Below are 19,515 nucleotides of genomic sequence, written 5' to 3'. Positions count from 1 at the left end.
ATATTTTTTGCTCTGCATTGCTATGAAATCATAAATGAACTATCTTTGAATAAAAATGTTTTTTTTTAATATAAAGTTGCAATGTACAGTTATTTCAATTTAATAGGGCCCTATACATTGAAAGCCTGCCTGAACAGGTGAGTTTTTAGCAAGCTCTTGAAAGAGTCAATACTGTCAGCAGCTCAATATATCAATATATCAGTATACAGTGTACGTAATGTGACAGTGAAGCATGGTTTCTTCTGTTGGCACTCTACTCCAATTTATTTTTATTTGAGAGTATTTGTGTACATACAACAACAATGTTTATATATAATCTCCCTATTTCATGGCACCAAAAGTATTGGGACAGATTCATATTATGTCCAAATAAAGCACTCATCTTTAATATTTGGTCACATATGCTTTGCATGGAATAACTGCCTGAAGTCTGTGACCCATCGACCCCACAAGATGCTGGGTATCTTCTCTGGTGATGCTCTGCCAAGCCTGTACTGCAGCCATCTTCAGTTGTTGTTTGTTTTTAGGTGTTTTTGCCTTAAATCTTATCTTAATGAAATGCAAGTTATATTGGATTTAAATCTGGATATGGACTTGGCCAGTCAAAAACTTTCCACTTTCTGGCCTTGAAAAACATGTTGCAGTATGTTTGGGGTCATTGTCTCACAGAATGATGAAGCTTAGTCCAATGGGTTTGGAGGCATTCACTTGTACTCGAGCAGACAAGATGTTTCTGTACACAAATTCATTCTGCGTGAGTCAGTCCTTAATTAAGACCTCAGTCCTCAATTTAAAAGTTAGACAGTTCTAGTAGGAGCCTTACAAACCATAATGTTTCACAGATGAGGTGGTATGCTGTAGGTCTTCCTTCCAGTTCCTTTTTTCTCCAAATTTCAAATTGAAACATTAATCTCATCTGTCCACAACACCTTCTTTCAGAACTCTGCAGTTTGACAATGGGTACTTTTTAGCAAACTGTAACCTGGCCAAGCTGTTTTTGAGGCTAACTCGTGGTTTTCACTTTGCAGTGTAGCCTCTGTAGTTCGGCTGGAGAAGTCTTCCGCAGATGTCTGTTTTTGAGGCTAACTCGTGGTTTTCACTTTGCAGTGTAGCCTCTGTAGTTCGGCTGGAGAAGTCTTCCGCAGATGTCTGTTTTTGAGGCTAACTCGTGGTTTTCACTTTGCAGTGTAGCCTCTGTAGTTCGGCTGCTGAAGTCTTTTGCGGATGTTACACATGTGACACATTTATGCCTACCGCCTGGAGAGTCTTTCGGATCTGTCAGACAACAGTTTGAGGATTTTTCTTAATTATGGTAAGCATTTTTCAGTCATCCACTGTAGAGGTCTTCCTCGGCCTACCAGGCTGTTTGCAATTGCTGAGCTCACTAGTGCTTTCGTTCTTTTTTAATTGATATTCCAAACTGTTGATTTTGGTGAGTCTATTGTTTTGAGTTAGGGTTAGGGTTAGGGTTAGGGTTAGGCTGATATATTTTTCTGATTTTTCAGCCTCATAAGGGTTAGGGTTAGGGTTAGGGTTAGCTAGGGTTAGCTTGTTGCTTCCTTGAAAGTCAAGGAAGCAACAAGCTTCCTTGACTTTCAGTGACATCTCTTTGGTCCTCATGTTGACAGACACCAATAGCAGACTAAAAAGGCAAACCCAAAGCCTACAATCAAGACTAGACATTTACAGCTCTCTTATGCCTGCACAAATTATGTGACAGAACATACTGACTGACTGACCTGACTAACCAGAAACACCTGTCAAGCCAATTGTCCCAGTACTTTTGGTGCCATGAAAGAGGGGGACTATGTATAGTGTCATTTCTAAATGGTAACACCGTCAAATAAAAGCTGAGAATCTATACTAAATGCCCACGCCAGCCAGTTTTGCTTCCTGGCTTTTCTTGAAAAAAAACAAACCCTCAAAGAACAGATCAAGGTCATAGTTCATCCGGTAGTAGCCAGACATGTTTACATTGGCCAACACCCAGTCATCTCCAGTTGTTCTCATTGGGATGTGGGTGCCTGGCGTAAGCACAGAGATCAACATATATCAGTGGCTTGACCTGATGATGCTCCTGGCTTTTCCTGAAAAGAGACACTCAAAGAACCGGCGCACCGTGAGGTGACGTTAATCATTCACGGAGCTATTTGGGAACGTAATGCCAGATATAGCTAGGAGCAATTCTCCAAAAATGTGTCGAAACGTCGCTTGACTTAGTCGCAAAAAAAGCCAGCGAAGGGAGTTCGGAGGGTTATATTTGACTCAGAGGGTTATATTTGACTTATATTAAACTTTACAAACTGGCCATGTCAGGCTGCAGAGCTCTGTGGCTGTATGAAATGGCATATGTCACGATACGTGGGAAATAGTTTTGGGAGAGAAAATTAAGAAAATAGAATGCAACAAATACACATAGTTTGACCTAAACGGCAATTTCTTCGGAATCAACTCATTGTACAATGACATTGTGAAGCACCAAACTGTTGATTTTGGTCATATATCAGCTAGAACACGTAAAAATGACTAACATGGCCCTTTAACCGCATAGTAATTTCAAATCTAAACATTGGATTTGAGTATAGAGCCAAAAAAATAAAAAAAAGCTTCACTGTCCCAATACTTAGGGAGGGCACTGTCCCAATACTTACGGAGGGCACTGTCCCAATACCTACGGAGGGCACTGTCCCAATACTTACGGAGGGCACTGTCCCAATACTTACGGAGGGCCGACTGTACATCCATTTCTTTTGTTGTTTTGAAATGTTACACTCCTAGTTTATCAGCACCAGATGTCAGCGCCAGACTCAGTCACTATATACACAGTCTACACACCAGGAACCACTGCTATGCATTCTGCTGGGACACAACAATCACTTGTGAGAAGGCCTCTTATAGAGAAACAATAAGTATAAAGTACAAGAGCTGGTCAGCGATCTCTTATCACGGTGATCTTTACGATAGTTGTTTGGAACTTTCGAGTTGTTCCTGCCCGTGAGATCAGCTATTAACTCTTGTGGTAGTCCACAGTGAGAGCATAAATAAGAAACAGATCCCCTTCTCAGTCCCTTTTCTCTGGTTGCTTCGACTACGTAGAGTCAGACATGGGGAAAGGCTTCTACATCACCAAGGCTGTGGGGATCGTTGGGATCATAGTGGCAGCTGGAGCCGTGGCCACCATCATAGCCTTGTCTGTTATCTATGCTCAAGAGAAGTCCAAGAGTGAGGTGAATGCTGGACCCACTGATGGAGGAGGACCCCCAACTACTACACCTCCCACCACCCCGTCAACCCCGTCAACCCCGTCAACCCCGTCAACCCCGTCAACCCCGTCAACCCCGTCAACCCCGTCAACCCCCAAGGAACCCTGGGAACACTACAGACTACCAGACTCCTTGGCTCCTGCATCCTACAATGTGACCCTGTGGCCTCGTCTGGTAGTAAACTCAGATGGCATGTACATCTTCACAGGACGGTCAGCTGTGGTGTTTAAATGTGTGAAGGAGACGGACCTTATCCTCATCCACTCCAACAAGCTGAACCTGACCTTGTTTGAGGGTCACCATGCGACACTGACTGGAGTGGAGGGAGCCGCACCACCTAGCATTAACGACACATGGCTACAGGTGAACACCCAATTCCTTGTGGTTCAGCTCAACAGCAAGCTGACTGTTGGACAATCCTATATGCTGTATACAGAGTTTCAAGGGGAGCTTGCAGATGATCTAGGAGGATTCTACAGAAGTGAATATTTCGAGGATGGGATAAAAAAGTAAGTGTCATATTTGTAGTAGGAAGCCTTTAATCATTAGTGCACTGCACAGAGGAAAGAATTGACAATTCTCTCAATAACTCAATTCAACATAGAGAGTGATAAATAACTCTCATCAACATGTAAAACAATATGTTTTACATGTCGTTCAATATGACCAGAAACAAGAAATGCATTTCAGGTTCTGCTGACAGGGTAAGAGTTTTCCCATCAAATCAAATCAAATCAAATCTAATGTTATTTGTCACGAACATTGCATACAGTCGTAACTGACATAGTCAAATGCTTTGGGATTCTGCTCCTCGCTCAACAACAACAGTCAGTAACTACAGTCAGTAACAACAGTCAGTAACAACAGTCAGTAACAACAGTCAACAACAACAGTCAGTAACAACAGTCAACAACAACAGTCAACAATAACAGTCAGTAACAACAGTCAGTAACAACAGTCAACAACAACAGTCAACAATAACAGTCAGTAACAACAGTCAGTAACAACAGTCAGTAACAACAGTCAACAACAACAGTCAGTAACAACAGTCAACAACAACAGTCAACAATAACAGTCAGTAACAACAGTCAGTAACAACAGTCAGTAACACCAGTCAACAATAACAGTCAGTAACAACAGTCAGTAACAACAGTCAACAACAACAGTCAGTAACAACAGTCAGTAACAACAGTCAGTAACACCAGTCAACAACAACAGTCAGTAACAACAGTCAGTAACACCAGTCAACAACAACAGTCAGTAACAACAGTCAGTAACAACAGTCAACAATAACAGTCATAGTAAAAAAAAAATAAGCCTCCAGCATGTGACTCTTGACTTTTGTTTTGTCTAACAACGATGACAATATGCAATACAAATATGAGCTGGAATTTTGATTTAGTGACCCTGCTGATACTTAATTATCACAATTGTAAACAGTCTCCACTGCTATTGTTCTGACAGTTTGTATTTGTTTTGTTAGAGTCGTAGCCACTACTCAAATGCAGCCTACGGATGCCAGAAAAGCCTTCCCCTGCTTTGACGAGCCGGCCATGAAGGCGATCTTCCACATGACCCTGATCCACCCTAATGGAACAGTGGCACTGGCCAATGCCATGAATTATGGTAAGTGTGCAGTTGGCGCCTTATGGACCAGGCTCACCGAGTGAATGTGCACTGATCCCCAGATCCCACATTTCATTTCACAGTCTTCTGTTCCGATATTCTGCTAGTCATTCCAGACCATTTCATTTTTTTTAGGAATTTTCCGACGTTGTGGAATCAATTGTGCAAGGAGGCTATACAGTACTTTTCCCTTAGAGAGTTCATTAACCTTCTACTCTCTGTTCACCAACCTTCTACTCCCTGTTCACCAACCTTCTACTCTCTGTTCACCAACCTTCTACTCTCTGTTCACCAACCTTCTACTCCCTGTTCACCAACCTTCTACTCCCTGTTCACCAACCTTCTACTCTCTGTTCACCAACCTTCTACTCTCTGTTCACCAACCTTCTACTCTCTGTTCATTAACCTTCTACTCCCTGTTCACCAACCTTCTACTCTCTGTTCATTAACCTTCTACTCCCTGTTCATTAACCTTCTACTCTCTGTTCATTAACCTTCTACTCTCTGTTCACCGACCTTCTACTCTCTGTTCACTAACCTTCTACTCTCTGTTCATTAACCTTCTACTCTTTGTGCATCTGCAGAGCCTGTGAACGTCAGCATTGATGGCCAGGTTTACGTCCAGACCAGCTTTGAACCCACAGAGATCATGTCTACCTATCTACTGGCTTTCGTTGTCAGTGAATTTGAATCTATCGGGTCACCTGTGGAAGGAGAAGTTTTGGTAATCATTATTTATCCTATTGCTTATTTACCCTTTAGTGTCTGTAACCATTCCTGTCCAACCACACAATCATAACTATTAGGATTGATGATCTATCTCTTACTGAATCTGGTTTAGTTTAGAGATGGAATATTTATGAATCAAAGAAAAGTCACTTCTTGTTTTGACTTCAGAATGAGAGAGATATTTTTGTGGCCCTCTCTCTGCTGCCCTCTAGTGTGCTTACCAGCTCAGTACATCTGATTCAAAGGGCCCTAGGGATGAATGCATCTTTCCCTCTTCCCTGCTCCTTCCTCCTCCCTCCTCCCTCCTTCCCCCTCCTCCCTCCTTCCTTCCCCTACCATTCTGACTTGCCTTTCGTTCAGTGAGGCCCTAATCTAGCCAGGTTAAAGCCTTTAGTTATCTATTTTCAGATTAGGATTTGGGCCAGAAGAAAAGCCATCGAGGAAGGACAGGGAGACTATGCCCTGGAAAAAACAGGACCAATCCTGACGTTCTTCGAGAACTACTACAGCTCTCCCTATCCTCTAAGCAAATCAGGTAAGAGTAAGACAGAATTTAGCTCCCGTGTTAGAATATGGCCTTCACACGCTGTGTTATTGTTCTTGTAACAGAGTGTGTTTTCCCTTGCAGACCAGATAGCCCTGCCTGACTTCAGTGCAGGGGCCATGGAGAACTGGGGTCTCATCACCTACAGAGAGACGGCCCTGCTCTACAACCCTGCCAGCTCCTCCAACGGGGATAAGGAATGGGTGGCAACAGTCATATCTCATGAACTGGCTCATATGGTGTGTTTTACGTTCACTACTGATAATGAGCAGCTTCCCTGTTGTACTTCCCTCTCCGCCGCTGTATGACCAGGACCTATTTCTCTACAGTGGTTCGGGAACCTGGTGACCATGAAATGGTGGAACGACTTATGGCTGAATGAAGGCTTTGCTTCCTATGTGTCATACCTGGGGGCCGACTCTGCTGAGCCTGACTGGAAAATTGTGAGTGGTGTTGTTGTTGTTGTTGTTGTTGTTGTTGTTGTTTTAACTTTAAGGTGACAACACTTCATCTAAGTGCAAGTATGAATAGGAAATAGAAATGTTAAAAAGTGTGGCCCTCTTGTGTTTACATGTGCTCCTCTCACAGAAAGACCTGATTGTCCTCAATGAGATCCATGGGGTGATGGCTGTGGACGCCCTGGCCTCCTCTCACCCCCTGTCATCCAATGAGGAGGACATCATGAGGCCTGAGCAGATCAGTGAACTGTTTGACTCCATCACCTACAGCAAGGTACGGTGCCAGTAGTTAGCTCCTGAAAAGGTCATGCCACCAAAAGCACAATGTGTGTGTGTGTGCTTGTGTGTGTGTGTGTGCTTGTGTGTGTGCGTGTGCTTGTGTGTGTGTGTGTGCATGTGTGCACTCTAAATCAGAGACAAAAGGAACAAAAAGGATAAAGGAATGAAAAAGAGACGGACAAGAAAACAGAAAGTCAAATAATGAATAAATAAATAACAGCAGCCATCATGTCTGTCTTCCCAGGGAGCTGCTGTGCTGAGGATGCTCTCAGAATTCCTGACTGAGCCTGTTTTTGTTAAAGGACTGAGTGTGAGTATCATATTCATACCATGACATTCATCAGGGGGAGGTGTTCTGATGGTAACATGTTGTCTGTGAACGTGAATGAACTGTGGAGAAAGTCAACAAACTGGTGCTTGTAAAACAACAAAATGTGAAACATTCTCTCCACAGACGTACTTGAAACAGTTTGAGTACAGCAACACGGTCTACACAGACCTCTGGAAGCACCTACAAGTGGTAATACATTCTAATCACATTTAATGTAAACAATGGTTCACAAAATCATCATCTTAAATCATTTTAAACTCAGTTGTTCTGTTCATACATTGTACTTGCTACTCTGCGCCCATGAACTGTTGTTGTTGTCATTTCCAGGCAGTTAACAGCACCACCCCCAGTTTGAACCTCCCTCACAGCGTAGAGGACATCATGAACCGCTGGATCCTCCAGATGGGATTCCCAGTGGTCACCATAAATACCGAGACAGGAATCATCACCCAGAAGCACTTCCTGCTGGACCCTGACTCTGTAGTGGACAGACCGTCTCCATACAAGTAATATACCTGATTTCAGAAGGCAACACTACACTTGAGGTTTAATTGTCTTTTTCTGTGTGTGTTATGGTAACAGTCCAATATAAATGTGAAAGGCTAATAGTGTGTGTGTGTGTGTGTGTGTGTGTGTGTGTGTGTATGTGTGTGTGTGTGTGTGTGTGTGTGTGTGTGTGTGTGTGTGTGTGTGTGTGTGTGTGTGTGTGTGTGTGTGTCTAGTTACACATGGTTTGTTCCTATGCAGTGGATGAAGCGGACAGGTGGTGATCAGCCAAATTACTGGCTGCAACGTAAAACAGGTAGTGTGTTGATTTTATTACAGAACAACACAGACTAATCACTAAGAACAGGTGAGAGGCTGTTAACTAGGCTGTTCAATAACTTAGATTATGGTTTATTTCCTGAACATCTAAATATAGCTTTGCATCTGCCAATGAAAACTAGCGGACAAGACTGGGTTCTGGCCAATACCAAAGTGGCTGGTTTCTATAGGGTGAACTATGACCCTGCTAACTGGGCACGCCTCCTTCACCAGTTGAGCACCGACCCCGCGGTAAATATATAATGGATATTCATTGAATATGCTTTATTAACTGCATAATATTCAATTTCATTATAATGTTTTTATCAATGTCTTTATCATTCAGGTTATTCCAGAGATTAATCGAGCTCAGCTTATAGATGATGCGTTTAATCTTGCAAGGTGAGGCCATATTCACACAAAATAATCCAGTTAAATATTTTGGTTACATGGCTAAATAATGTTTTTATTTATTTTTTTATTTTATCCTCTCTTTAGGGCAAAAATTGTGGACACGACACTGGCTTTGAGCACAACCAAGTTCTTGGTGAATGAAAAAGATTACATGCCTTGGCAGACTACCAATCGAAACCTGAATTACTTCTTCCTCATGTTTGACCGTAGTGAGGTCTATGGTCCTATGCAGGTTGGTAGTGAAACATGTATTAATGAAAAGGAGTGAATATATCTAACAAAACCTTCTATATACAGAAAGACATTTTTATTGCACCAATCCACAAGATCATGCATTAAATTGATTTCAAATTGTTATCATATCCTTATCTTTCAGGCTTACCTCAAGAAACAAGTCACACCTCTCTTCAACCACTTCGAGAACATCACTGGCAATTGGACAAGTCTCCCTAAAAATCATACAGCCCAGTAAGCAAGTCTAACTTAAAAAATGCTTATACTGTCGATACACATAATAAAAATCATAGGTTAAAAAATATGTCTAATCCAAATCAATCTACTATTCATAAAAGAGGAGGTCTTTAGGAGGGACTGTTAAGATGTTCATATTCTCCTACGTCTCTGTCGTCAGGTACAACCAGGAGAACGCCATCTCCATCGCCTGCAGCTCGGGCGTCGCCGGCTGTGAGGAGCTGACCACCGGCTGGTACAAACAATGGATGAACGACGAAACCAACAACCCGTGAGTCCTGAGATCACTTCCACGCCGTTAACCACGTACAGCACCAGTCAAAAGTTTAGACACACCTTCTCATTCAATGCTTTTTCTTTGTTTGTTACATGGTAGATTAATATTGAAGACATCAAAACTATGAAGGAACACATATGGAATTATGTAGTAAACAAAAAAGTGTGGACCCAACCACTGACTCTGAACTGATGACCTTTGACACTGAAATCCCTGACTGTCACCTTCTATTTCCCAGAATTCATCCCAACCTGAGGTCCACGGTGTACTGCAGTGCCATAGGTGCAGGAGGGGTGGATGAGTGGGACTTTGGCTGGAGAATGTACAAGAACGCCACCATCGCCTCTGAGGCTGACAAGCTGATGTACGCCCTGTCCTGTACCAGAGTGCCCTGGCTGTTGAACAGGTGAGGACGGCCTGTAGGCCAATAATAACACACAATAGGGTTTGAATTAAAAGGGGGGCTCAGGGGGGCTGAGCACCCCCATAACAAATCAGGGCCCCCCTATAATAATAGAAAGGAATTCCAAATAACTCAAAGGAATTCCAATTATCTACGTCAGGCCCCCGCCAAGCGTCGAACCCTGACAGACAACGTACAGTTGAGTGTCAGTGTGGTTTCAACGGAATGCAGTCTCTGCATTCAGATGCAGGGATTTGATCTGTCCATGTGGTTCTGTTTTAGGTACCTGAAATACTGCCTGGATCCAGAGATGATTCGGAAGCAGGACGCCACGTACACCATTGTGTACATCGCTGGCAATGTTGTGGGGCAGCCACTGGCCTGGGACTTTGTCAGATCAAATTGGGATCACTTGTTCAACGAGTGAGTAGATTAGAATACGCTTCCGTGCTTTGAATACCTCAAAATATGTACGTCGCTCGTTGTTTATGTGGAATGTTTGACTGAGGTAAATATGCTGAAGTGTTGTTATATGCGTCAGATTACCACAATGTTTGTGTTTTCTCCTTGTTCAGTTATGGCGGCGGATCCTTCTCCTTCTCAAGGCTCATTGACGGGTTGACGAGGCGATTCTCCACAGAGTTTGATTTCAAACAGGTACAGCACAGTGACTCACCCCGTTATTATTGTTTCGTGGTTTAACTGATGTCACGCCTCGTGATTATAATCTCCCAACTTTGTCTCAAGGCTCTTATTTATGGTTTGATGATGATATGTGGTAAGATAGATAGTGTGCAGATGACAGGTTAATATTGATGCATATTTTGATTAAAACAATTCAAGTCAAGAGTCCAGAGGGTAACACATGAAGACATTATGCAACAACACTTATTTCCAAAGTGCTCCTTGTAATAACACGTCTCTCGTCTGGTCTGTCACAGCTGCAACAGTTCAAGGAGGACAACCAAGAGATAGGGTTTGGTTCTGCCTCTCAGGCTGTGGAACAGGCTCTCGAGAGAACCACGGCCAACATGAAGTGGGTGGCAGAGAACAAGGCCAAGGTCCTGAAATGGTTTGAAGATGAATCAAAACTCACTCTGGACCTTTAAGGGACCTGCTCACCTTGCTCATGTACAGGTGTACTTCAATTCAAGTTGAAAATGGTATGTCTATAATGCAAATAATTGAACATATTTTATATTGATGTTTTTAAATGGTTTGATACAATTGAATGTTTCACAGAACCAATAAAGTGTATATACCTTTCAAATGTAACATTGCAAAAATAATGATGTGGGGCAAACATGACATTGTTTTCATGTAACATTTGTGAGGAAGTACTGGAATGGTTCACAGAGGAATCACCTTAACAGACTGATGAATGGTACTTCTATTGGAAGGTGACATACTGTATGTCTAGAATGCATATATTTCAATTGATGCTGTATTTGTAACGTGTTTGTTGAACTATTTTCTGGACCAAATAAAGTTTATATACAAACATTTCAAAAATAAAGTGTGTGTGTCTGTGTGTGTGTGTGTGTGTGTGTGTGTGTGTGTGTGTACGTGTGTGTGTACTCGTGTGTACGTGTGTGTGTGTGTGTACGTGTGTGTGTGTGTGTGTGTGTGTGTGTGTGTGTACTCGTGTGTACGTGTGTGTGTGTGTGTATGTGTGTGTGTGTGTGTGTGTGTGTGTGTGTGGGTGTGGGTGTGTGTGTGTGTACTCGTGTGTACGTGTGTGTGTGTGTGTGTGTGTGTGTGTGTGTGTGTGTGTGTACTCGTGTGTACGTGTGTGTGTGTGTGTGTGTGTGTGTGTGTGTGTGTGTGTGTGTGTGTGTGTGTGTGTGTGTGCACACTAGGGAGGGAGAGCAGAGTGTGACATCAGACAGGTTTCTACGTAGGATCAGTTTATAGAGGGGGACTAGACTAGACACAACAGATGCAGAGGAGGAAGTGGATATTCGTTTCTATCAGGGGACGCTGGTGAAGGTGGATGGAGGAGTGAGTGACATCAAGCATGTGTGTTTGATACCATTCCTCATTCCATTCCAGGCATGACAATTATCCCGTATCAGACATGTGTGTTTGATACCATTCCTCATTCCATTCCAGGCATTACAATGAGCCCATCCTCTGATATCTACCTCCTCCAGCCTCCCCTGGTGTTACATGCCATCTCTGATACAGCCTCCTCCTCAGTCTGGGTTAGGGCTCTGAGGCAGCTGGGGTATCGTCATCATCATCATCATCATCATCATCATCATCATCATCACCTCCAGGCAGCTTCTTTCCCAGCTCAACACCCAGTTTACAACACTTCCTCATGGGGCCAGGGCACAACAGCTGACAGTTATTAGTCTTTATTTGCTACCTTAAAAAAAAAACTACTTTTTCCTCACCGTTCTCTATGGTTCTGAAATGAAAGAAAAGCCTTTTGACACGTGAAGCGACTCCTCCCCCTGCCTTGCACTGACTAAAGTGTTCTCCGAGAGCTGAGGACATAAGCCAATCAGGCTGGAGCACTTGCAGGTCTGAGGTCTTTAGGGACCAAATGTGTATCATGAGAGGGGTCCTGCTGTGCTTCTACCACTAGCAATGTTTACTGACCTCAGACATAAAACACCCCCTACCTGCAGATTAGCCCGCTGGCAGGGGACCCAGCGGGGGTCTTTCCTTAAGGACTTTAGCTCCGAGGTGAGGCTTCCATTTAGCACCCTTCTGTCAGAGCGACAGCTCTGGTGTTGACGTTGTAGCGCTGCTTTGTGCTTGTCTTTTAGAATGAGAAAATGAAAGGAATAAAACCATGAAATGAAAAACCCTGTGAGCGTGTTGTGAGCTTTCTAAATGTCATAGGCTCTTTTTGAATCAATGACCTGGGCCTTGTTTCACAAAGCGTCTCAGACTAGTCTAGTGATCGAGGATCATGTCCCCACCTGTCCATAGTCTTATTCAAAAGGCAAAACTGAACCTAGATCTGAGATGCTTTGTGACTATGGGTCCTGTTCTACAAAATGCTGGCATAATCCTGAAAAGAAATCTGAGTGAAAAATACGAATAGTCAAAGGTCATTTTCATAAATAAAACATTTTATTCCCTTTTCACATTGTGAAATCAATAAATATAGAATTATATTTACAGTAAAAAATAAATATATATATATCAATAAATATATCAATTTAGTACAAAATCAGAAAATGAAGTCCTCTTCAAATATTTCAGCTGAGGTCATTGTTGCAATGAAAGTTCATAGTCTCTTGGTTGATGTTCAGTAGTGTCCAGCGAACATATATGGCTGCTGCTGCTGCTGTTGCTGCTGCTGCTGCTGCTGCTGCTGCTGCTGAGGCATCCAGCTCTGCTGTGTCACAGTTGAAGCGTAGTAGACATCACTGGGAATCTGAGGGAAGAAGACAACAGGTGGTGAGCTGTCTGCTGTCATTTCATTCAGAACTGACACCCAATCAATGGACATCATGTCCTGGTTGCCAACACATACGGCAGGAAACCTCTGTGTGATATCACTGTCATCGTCAATTGACTGTGAACTTACTACCAGAAACACATTCAAAATGTATGCTGTAGGAATATAGACATCAACATACCTGGTAGGAGTGAGGTAGAGTGGAGAACTGATGAACTGGGAGGCTCTGCTGGTATGAAGTGGTCTCAGCCATTGTCTCCATACCTCCATAGCAGGGCTCCTGTGTGCTGTAGTGGGCTGTGGTCTGGGTCTGGGTCTGGGTCTGGGTCTGGGTCTGGGTCTGGGTTTGGTTCTGGTTCTGGTTCTGGGTCTGGGTCTGGGTCTGGGCCTGGCCCTGGTTCTGGTTCTGGCCCACCGAGGCTGGGCTCCTCTGGGACAGCACCTCGTCCGTGAGGCCCAGCTGGGCCGACAGGTAGGAGATGTAGCGGATGGTGAGGCGCAGGGTCTCGATCTTGGTCAGGGTCTGTCCGGCCGGGGCCACCGACGGGGGCAGGTAGGTCCTGAGGTGGCCGAGGGCCTTGGTCAGGTCCCTCATCCTCAGCTTCTCTCTCTCGCTGGCGCTCTGGCGCTTCTTCCCCGGGTATCTGGACCGTGATTTCTTGGCGGCGGGTCCCTGGGCGGCAGGCAGAGTCTGCTGCTCTTGCGCCACCCGTGCTGCTCCAGGGCTGGAGAACACGAAGCAGCCGAGGGCGTCATGCCGTCCACCCTGGAGGGAGGCTGGGGAGAAGCAGCAGGAGTCGACGGAGGACGTGGGAGAGAGGCTGCTGCAGGCGCTGAAGTACCCGGGGTCAGAGGCGACGTCGAAGGCCTGCTGCTTCATGAGGTCGTCGCAGTCGAACAGAAACTGGCTGTTTCCCTGGAGCTGGAGGGGAGAGCAGGAAAACATGTCCATGGCTGCTGTCGTGGTCAGGGTCTCTCTGGAGCAGGAGCTGTTGTTGTTGTGTGTCTCTGGTCAGGGAGGTAGAGGATAGTGAGGAGGACTGGGTCTCTGCTCCATATATGTGGTCTGAGGTGCGATGTTGCACCTCCGGCCTTCAGAGGGTCCTGGAGGAGAGATGACACCCTGCGGGAGGGGGGGGGGGGGGGACCATGGGAAAGAGCACAGCTCCAGGATAAGGTGTGACATGGCAGCTAGAGCAGGGAAAATAAGTTGCTTCACACTATACAACCCGAGGCTGGGAACATGACTGGTAGGGCAAGGAGTTTTTCCAGCCTCGAAAAAAACTCTGGCCCTAGCCACGGGCTACGACTAGATCCCGTACAGTCAGTCTTTTTTTTAAAGGTGACATGATAAAAACTGTGTGCAATGTTTTTTTTAAAATGTTTATTTCATTCCAATCATTTCAATAAATTATGTGTCTTTTCATTAGGCAACATGCTTGAATAAGTGATCTGCAATTGCAAAAAAAGCTTTCTCTTCACCATTTATATAACAATTAGCTGACGCTTTTATCCAAAGCCACTTACATTGCAGTGAGTGCATACATTTTAGTATATAAGGTCCCAGCAGGAATCAAACCCACAACCTATGCGTTGTTAGCGCCATGCTCTACCAACTGAGCCACAGAGGACCACGCAAATGTAACCCAGTACAGTACATCGATGTACAATATTGCCCCATCTGCCAGAAATAAGAATGGCTGCTTCCAAAAACTTGTCAGCAAAACGTATAAAGTATCTTTAACCCCTGTTAGTCAGTGAGGCCCCTCCCTCTGTCATCAGTGGGATTGCTCCTGCTTGTTATTAGATTTCCTCCCCAGTCCCAGACTCAGTCTGAGGCCACACGGCCCTGCCAGATAAGTGTGCCAGCTGTAACGTGTGAAGAGTTGACGCCTCTCCCTGTTTGGACAAGAGCCCTGGCCTTAGGGACCAGCATGAGAACCTCAGGCAGGATCATTAGAATGGCTGCACTCATTTACTGGCTAATTAACCCATAACCCTGATTGATCTTATCTTGGAGGTGATGAATAAGGTCTGTTAGCATATTCACATTCATTATAATAATCCGTGGTAAGCGTATTTCTGCTTATTTAGTTTTAGGGGTGTAGGTGTATGATTACTCAAAGTCAGATGCAAGGATTTCCATATAACTTTTATACAAGACAAAAGTATAATCAGATTGTATAGTAATTACAATTGTACAATATGGTCAGTGCTACAACTGCTCAGCACTCATGATGTTGCAACAGGGTTACATTCAAACCGTAATATACCGTATAGCAACAATGACAACGTGAATTATTTATTTTTTTAAATACATGTTTTTAGGGCATTTCTGCTTTATTGGGATAGAGACAGTAGAGATTGACAGGAAGAATGGGTGAGAGAGAGAGGAGGGATGACATGCAGGATATGTCGATGGCCGGAATCGAACCAGGGACCTTGTGATGATATGCTATGCGCCTTAGTGTGCTACGCCACTGAACGCCCCATGTGAATGTTTTTTAATAGAATATTTAATGTCTCCCTGTCTAACCTGTGTGGTGTGGCACCTCTGTGAGCCCCTGGAGTGGCTCAGGCCAGTGGGGTTGTGGAGAAGGTCCCTGGGTGCTGTTCCCACAGACCACCGTGTCACATCTCACTCCTGCCCCAACGCCCCAACCAGCGCCGGCACGTGTGAACCAGTCCTCTCTCAGGCTCTCTCATCAACATCAACACACCTTCATCCAAATGTTAAGAATCAACCTGATATTCATTATCAAAGTTTCATGATCCATCCAGTTTATCCATGTAAATCAAGAACATGTGGAGGCATTTCAGATCATGTCATTGATGGAACGTTCCTGTGTGTGTGTGTGTGTTGTTTCCCTGGGTCTCATGGACAGGGGTGTGAGTGTGTGTGTGTGTGTGTGTGTGTGTGTGTGTGTGTGTGTTGTTTCCCTGGGTCTCATGGACAGGGGTGTGAGTGTGCGGTCACACCTTGGTGGCTTTGACAGGCGTCCTGTAGAATGGGTCAGAGAGTCAGGTTCCCACAGACAAACTGAGAAAATAAGTCCTTTGGATTTACATTATAAAATTGCGTACAACGCTTCAACCTCATTTTAATCAACACAAATGTCGTTAAACTTTTTTTTTTTTTTACGTAAATCCAACGGCCTTTTCAGTGCATTACATAGCTAGCTACCCTCCAAGAAACCTAGAACTTAAAAGAAATATTGATCGCATTTATTTTTCTTAAAGGGACACTTGGCAATTGTTAACTTCATATTGATTATCTCCAGCACCATCCCAGCTAAAAATAAAAAAATGGTGAAGTGTCTCTTTAAAGAGAAATGTGTAGGGCATGGATGCCAGGGTTTTAAAGCCCTGAGGGAAATGCCAATATAGACATGACTGAGGTTATTTACCTTGGGTTGATCCTTCATTCAAGAGTTGCCAAAGGCCATCTAATGCCAAAGGCCTCATTATACAGATTTTCCACTTCACATCCAAGTTCAGAGAGGATCTCAACTCTCCGAAGGATCCAAATTACCCCTCACTTTATTTACCTCCATGTGATCATTGAATAATCAACACATCAGCGCCGACCCTTTCATCATATGGCCTCATCTCAAACAGAGTATTTGCTTTACTAGGATGAAAGTCCTACTGCAGGTAAGTATAAGGCCGTGTATTAGGGTTGTTATTTCCATATCAAATGCATTACAGCTACGTGCCAAAATCAACACTGTGGCTTAATTCCCCTGATATGCAGACCAACACTTGGCTAGGAATTTTCTAATTCTCCCTCCCACATTATGGGAGACTTATTAGGGTTCTGTGAGGGAGGAGGGAGGAGCTGTGAGATGTTGTCTTGGTCTAGACTTAGCGGCGTCAGTGACTGCTGTTTATTTACAGGGCTTCATTAACAAGTACTCTCTAGATAAACTTGATCCTCATCTGATCTGACCCAACCTGGATTATTTACATGGCTTCATTAACAAGTACTCTCTAGATAAACTTGATCCTCATCTGATCTGACCCGACCTGGATTCAGTAATAGGGTCCCACTGGATTTGTTACATGTCAATCAAATGAGGCTGTGGTTTCTCTCATAGTAGAGTAGTATCATAGCCAATGTCTTATTTTAAAGTCAGGTTCTATAGAAAAAGCCTTATGGACACTACAATGCATATATATATACATATATATATATATATATATATATATATATATATATATATATATATATATATATATATATATATATATATATATATATATATATATATATATATATACAGTACCAGTCAAAGGTTTGGACACAAACTTGCCAAGAGTGTGCAAAGCTGTCATCAAAGCAAAAGGTGGCTACTTTGAAGAATCTAAAATAAAAAACATATTCTGGTTTGTTTAACACTTTTTTGTTTACTACATAATTCCATATGTGTTCCTTCATAGTTCTGATGTCTTCAATATTAATCTACAATGTAAAAAATAATACAAATAAAGAAAAACCATTGAATGAGAAGGTGTGTCCAAACTTTTGACTGGTACTGTATATATATATGATATATGACATATATATATCTATCAAAACAGCCTCAATTCTTCAAGGCATTGATCCTTTGAGATTCTGGTCCATGATGACATGATTGCATCACGCAATTCCTGCAGATTTTTCAGGTGCACTTTCAAGCTGTGAATCTCCCGTTCTACCACATCTCAAAGGTGTTCTATTGGATTCAGATCCGGTGACTGGGAAGGCCACTGAAGAACACTGAACTCATTGTCATGTTCATGAAACCAGTTTGAAACGACTTTTGCTTTGTGACATGGTGCATTATCATGCTGGAAGGAGCCATTAGAAGATGGGTAAATTGTGGCCATGAAGAGATGCACATGGTCAGCAACAATACTCAAATAGGCTGCAGCATTCAAGCGATGATTGATTGGTATTAACAGGCTCAAAGTGTGCCAAGAAAACATCCCCCAAACCATTACACCACCTCCACCATGAGAAGGTGTACAGGTGTTCCTAATAAAGTGTTCGGTAAGTGTATATATACAGTCAATCCTTTCTGAAACAATATATTGTTGAAAATAATTTCTGTATTAATACCCACTAGAACAAGACTTATTTTTCCCAATCATGAAATCAAACTGATTTACCACCCCACCACTTAGTCTCATCACTAATGACAACTAACTTGTATGTATTTGTAGATTGCACTCAACACACCATTACACTCACATCAGTCTAAGAGGTGTCGTTCCCATGTTAATGACCGTGCAGATTGTCGCTGTCCTGTCAGTGTCGCTGTGGACAGCAGGAGATGAGCCTGGGCTGCTGTACTGTGCCAGCTAAAGACTTGAGTAGGACAGTAGCATGCCCTAGCGCGTCAATGTGGAGGGATGGCCAGGAGAGGGCGCCACACTCATATCTTTGAGATGTCACTGTCTATTTTCTTTGGGTCAGAGCGTAAGGCTGGATCTGAGCAGTGCTAAAGCAGTAGTGACAGCGAAATATACAGTTAAATTACACAAGATCACAATTCTTCTTTGAAAATATGTATTTATTATAAATAGAATTTTACAAAATTATAAAAATTGAACCTTAAATATATTTCATTATTTACATGGAACATATCATAAGAAAATAAATTACTTAGCATTAAATATAAGTATCAATTAAATTATTTCAGTCAAAAGGAGGCAGTAAGTTGATGTCGTACAAGTTGAGTATCTCTGGAAGTAGTTCTTCCGGGAGATTCATTAGGTGGTGGGTTGCTGATGCTCTCAACCCCAGTACTCCTCTGGCACTAGCTGACTGCAGAAGTCTTTACCATACATCTGAAATGGGGAATGAAAAACAATCATTTAGACAATATGATACATTTGATACATTTCACAAACACACAACACAATACAAATCCCAAGTCTAGAAGCATAGTTTGATATAAATGCTTTAATATTGACCTCACAAGACAATAAACATTTTTGAATGCTTATCCAATCATTAGAAGATTAGAATCGTTCAATATAGCTGTAAAGAGCAGTAAAAGTTGTTAAGTTCTGTACATACCTGACATGAGAGTGTTGTCTGTGCTGTATGAGGTGATGGCAAAAAAGACTTCATGCTGGAGTTGAAGAGGTCTCCCTGCAGAGGCCCACTGTACTGTCCAGCGTACTGACCCAGGTCCACTCCAGGCCCCCCCGTGGAGCTCACCGACCCGGTCTCACTGTGACACTGGCCAGGGTAGTCTGCATGGCTCTGCCCTGAGCCCCACTGCTCTGACACGGAGCTGCACTGGAAGAAACCCAGGATCTCTGACGTGGTGGTCTGACAGGCGGAGCTGTCGGTTTCCCTCCTCTGGAACAGCACCTCGTCCGTGAGGCCCAGCTGGGCCGACAGGTAGGAGATGTAGCGGATGGTGAGGCGCAGGGTCTCGATCTTGGTCAGGGTCTGTCCGGCCGGGGCCACCGACGGGGGCAGGTAGGTCCTGAGGTGGTGGAGGG

The 19,515-nt window shown here is 43.5% G+C and overlaps 2 protein-coding genes across 2 annotated transcripts; one reads left to right on the top strand and one right to left on the bottom strand.

The window, feature by feature from the left end:
* The first annotated feature begins 1,203 nt into the window (after positions 1-1,203).
* LOC310819793 (aminopeptidase Ey-like) lies at positions 1,204-11,091 on the top strand. The gene is made up of 21 exons (XM_083691183.1): positions 1,204-1,312; positions 3,097-3,772; positions 4,747-4,889; positions 5,474-5,613; positions 6,027-6,153; positions 6,247-6,401; positions 6,492-6,605; positions 6,751-6,894; positions 7,144-7,209; positions 7,354-7,419; positions 7,558-7,736; positions 7,953-8,032; positions 8,153-8,286; positions 8,381-8,436; positions 8,533-8,680; positions 8,825-8,916; positions 9,080-9,190; positions 9,435-9,602; positions 9,882-10,022; positions 10,175-10,256; positions 10,541-11,091. The coding sequence occupies exons 2-21, from the start codon at positions 3,105-3,107 to the stop codon at positions 10,706-10,708; spliced, it is 2,982 nt and encodes a 993-aa protein (XP_083547309.1). The 5' UTR covers positions 1,204-1,312; positions 3,097-3,104; the 3' UTR covers positions 10,709-11,091.
* Positions 11,092-13,189: 2,098 nt separating this feature from the next.
* Positions 13,190-13,969, bottom strand: LOC310819527 (mesogenin-1-like; the record flags this gene model as incomplete). The annotated part of the gene is made up of 2 exons (XM_083690829.1): positions 13,190-13,339; positions 13,433-13,969. The coding sequence occupies 2 exons, from the start codon at positions 13,967-13,969 to the stop codon at positions 13,190-13,192; spliced, it is 687 nt and encodes a 228-aa protein (XP_083546955.1).
* Between the last annotated feature and the right edge of the window lie 5,546 nt (positions 13,970-19,515).

This window comes from Argentina silus (assembly GCF_951799395.1).
Source record: "Argentina silus genome assembly, chromosome: 19".
In the NCBI taxonomy this organism is placed as follows: domain Eukaryota; kingdom Metazoa; phylum Chordata; class Actinopteri; order Argentiniformes; family Argentinidae; genus Argentina; species Argentina silus.
This window is presented reverse-complemented; position numbering and strand designations above follow the sequence as displayed.

Coding starts and splice junctions, on each gene's coding strand:
- LOC310819793 (XM_083691183.1), top strand. CDS start 3,105: ATGGGGAAAGGCTTCTACATCACCAAGGCTGTGGGGATCGTTGGGATC. Junction 6,606..6,750: donor CTGAGCCTGACTGGAAAATT/GTGAGTGGTGTT, acceptor CTCCTCTCACAG/AAAGACCTGATTGTCCTCAA. Junction 6,895..7,143: donor ACTCCATCACCTACAGCAAG/GTACGGTGCCAG, acceptor CTGTCTTCCCAG/GGAGCTGCTGTGCTGAGGAT.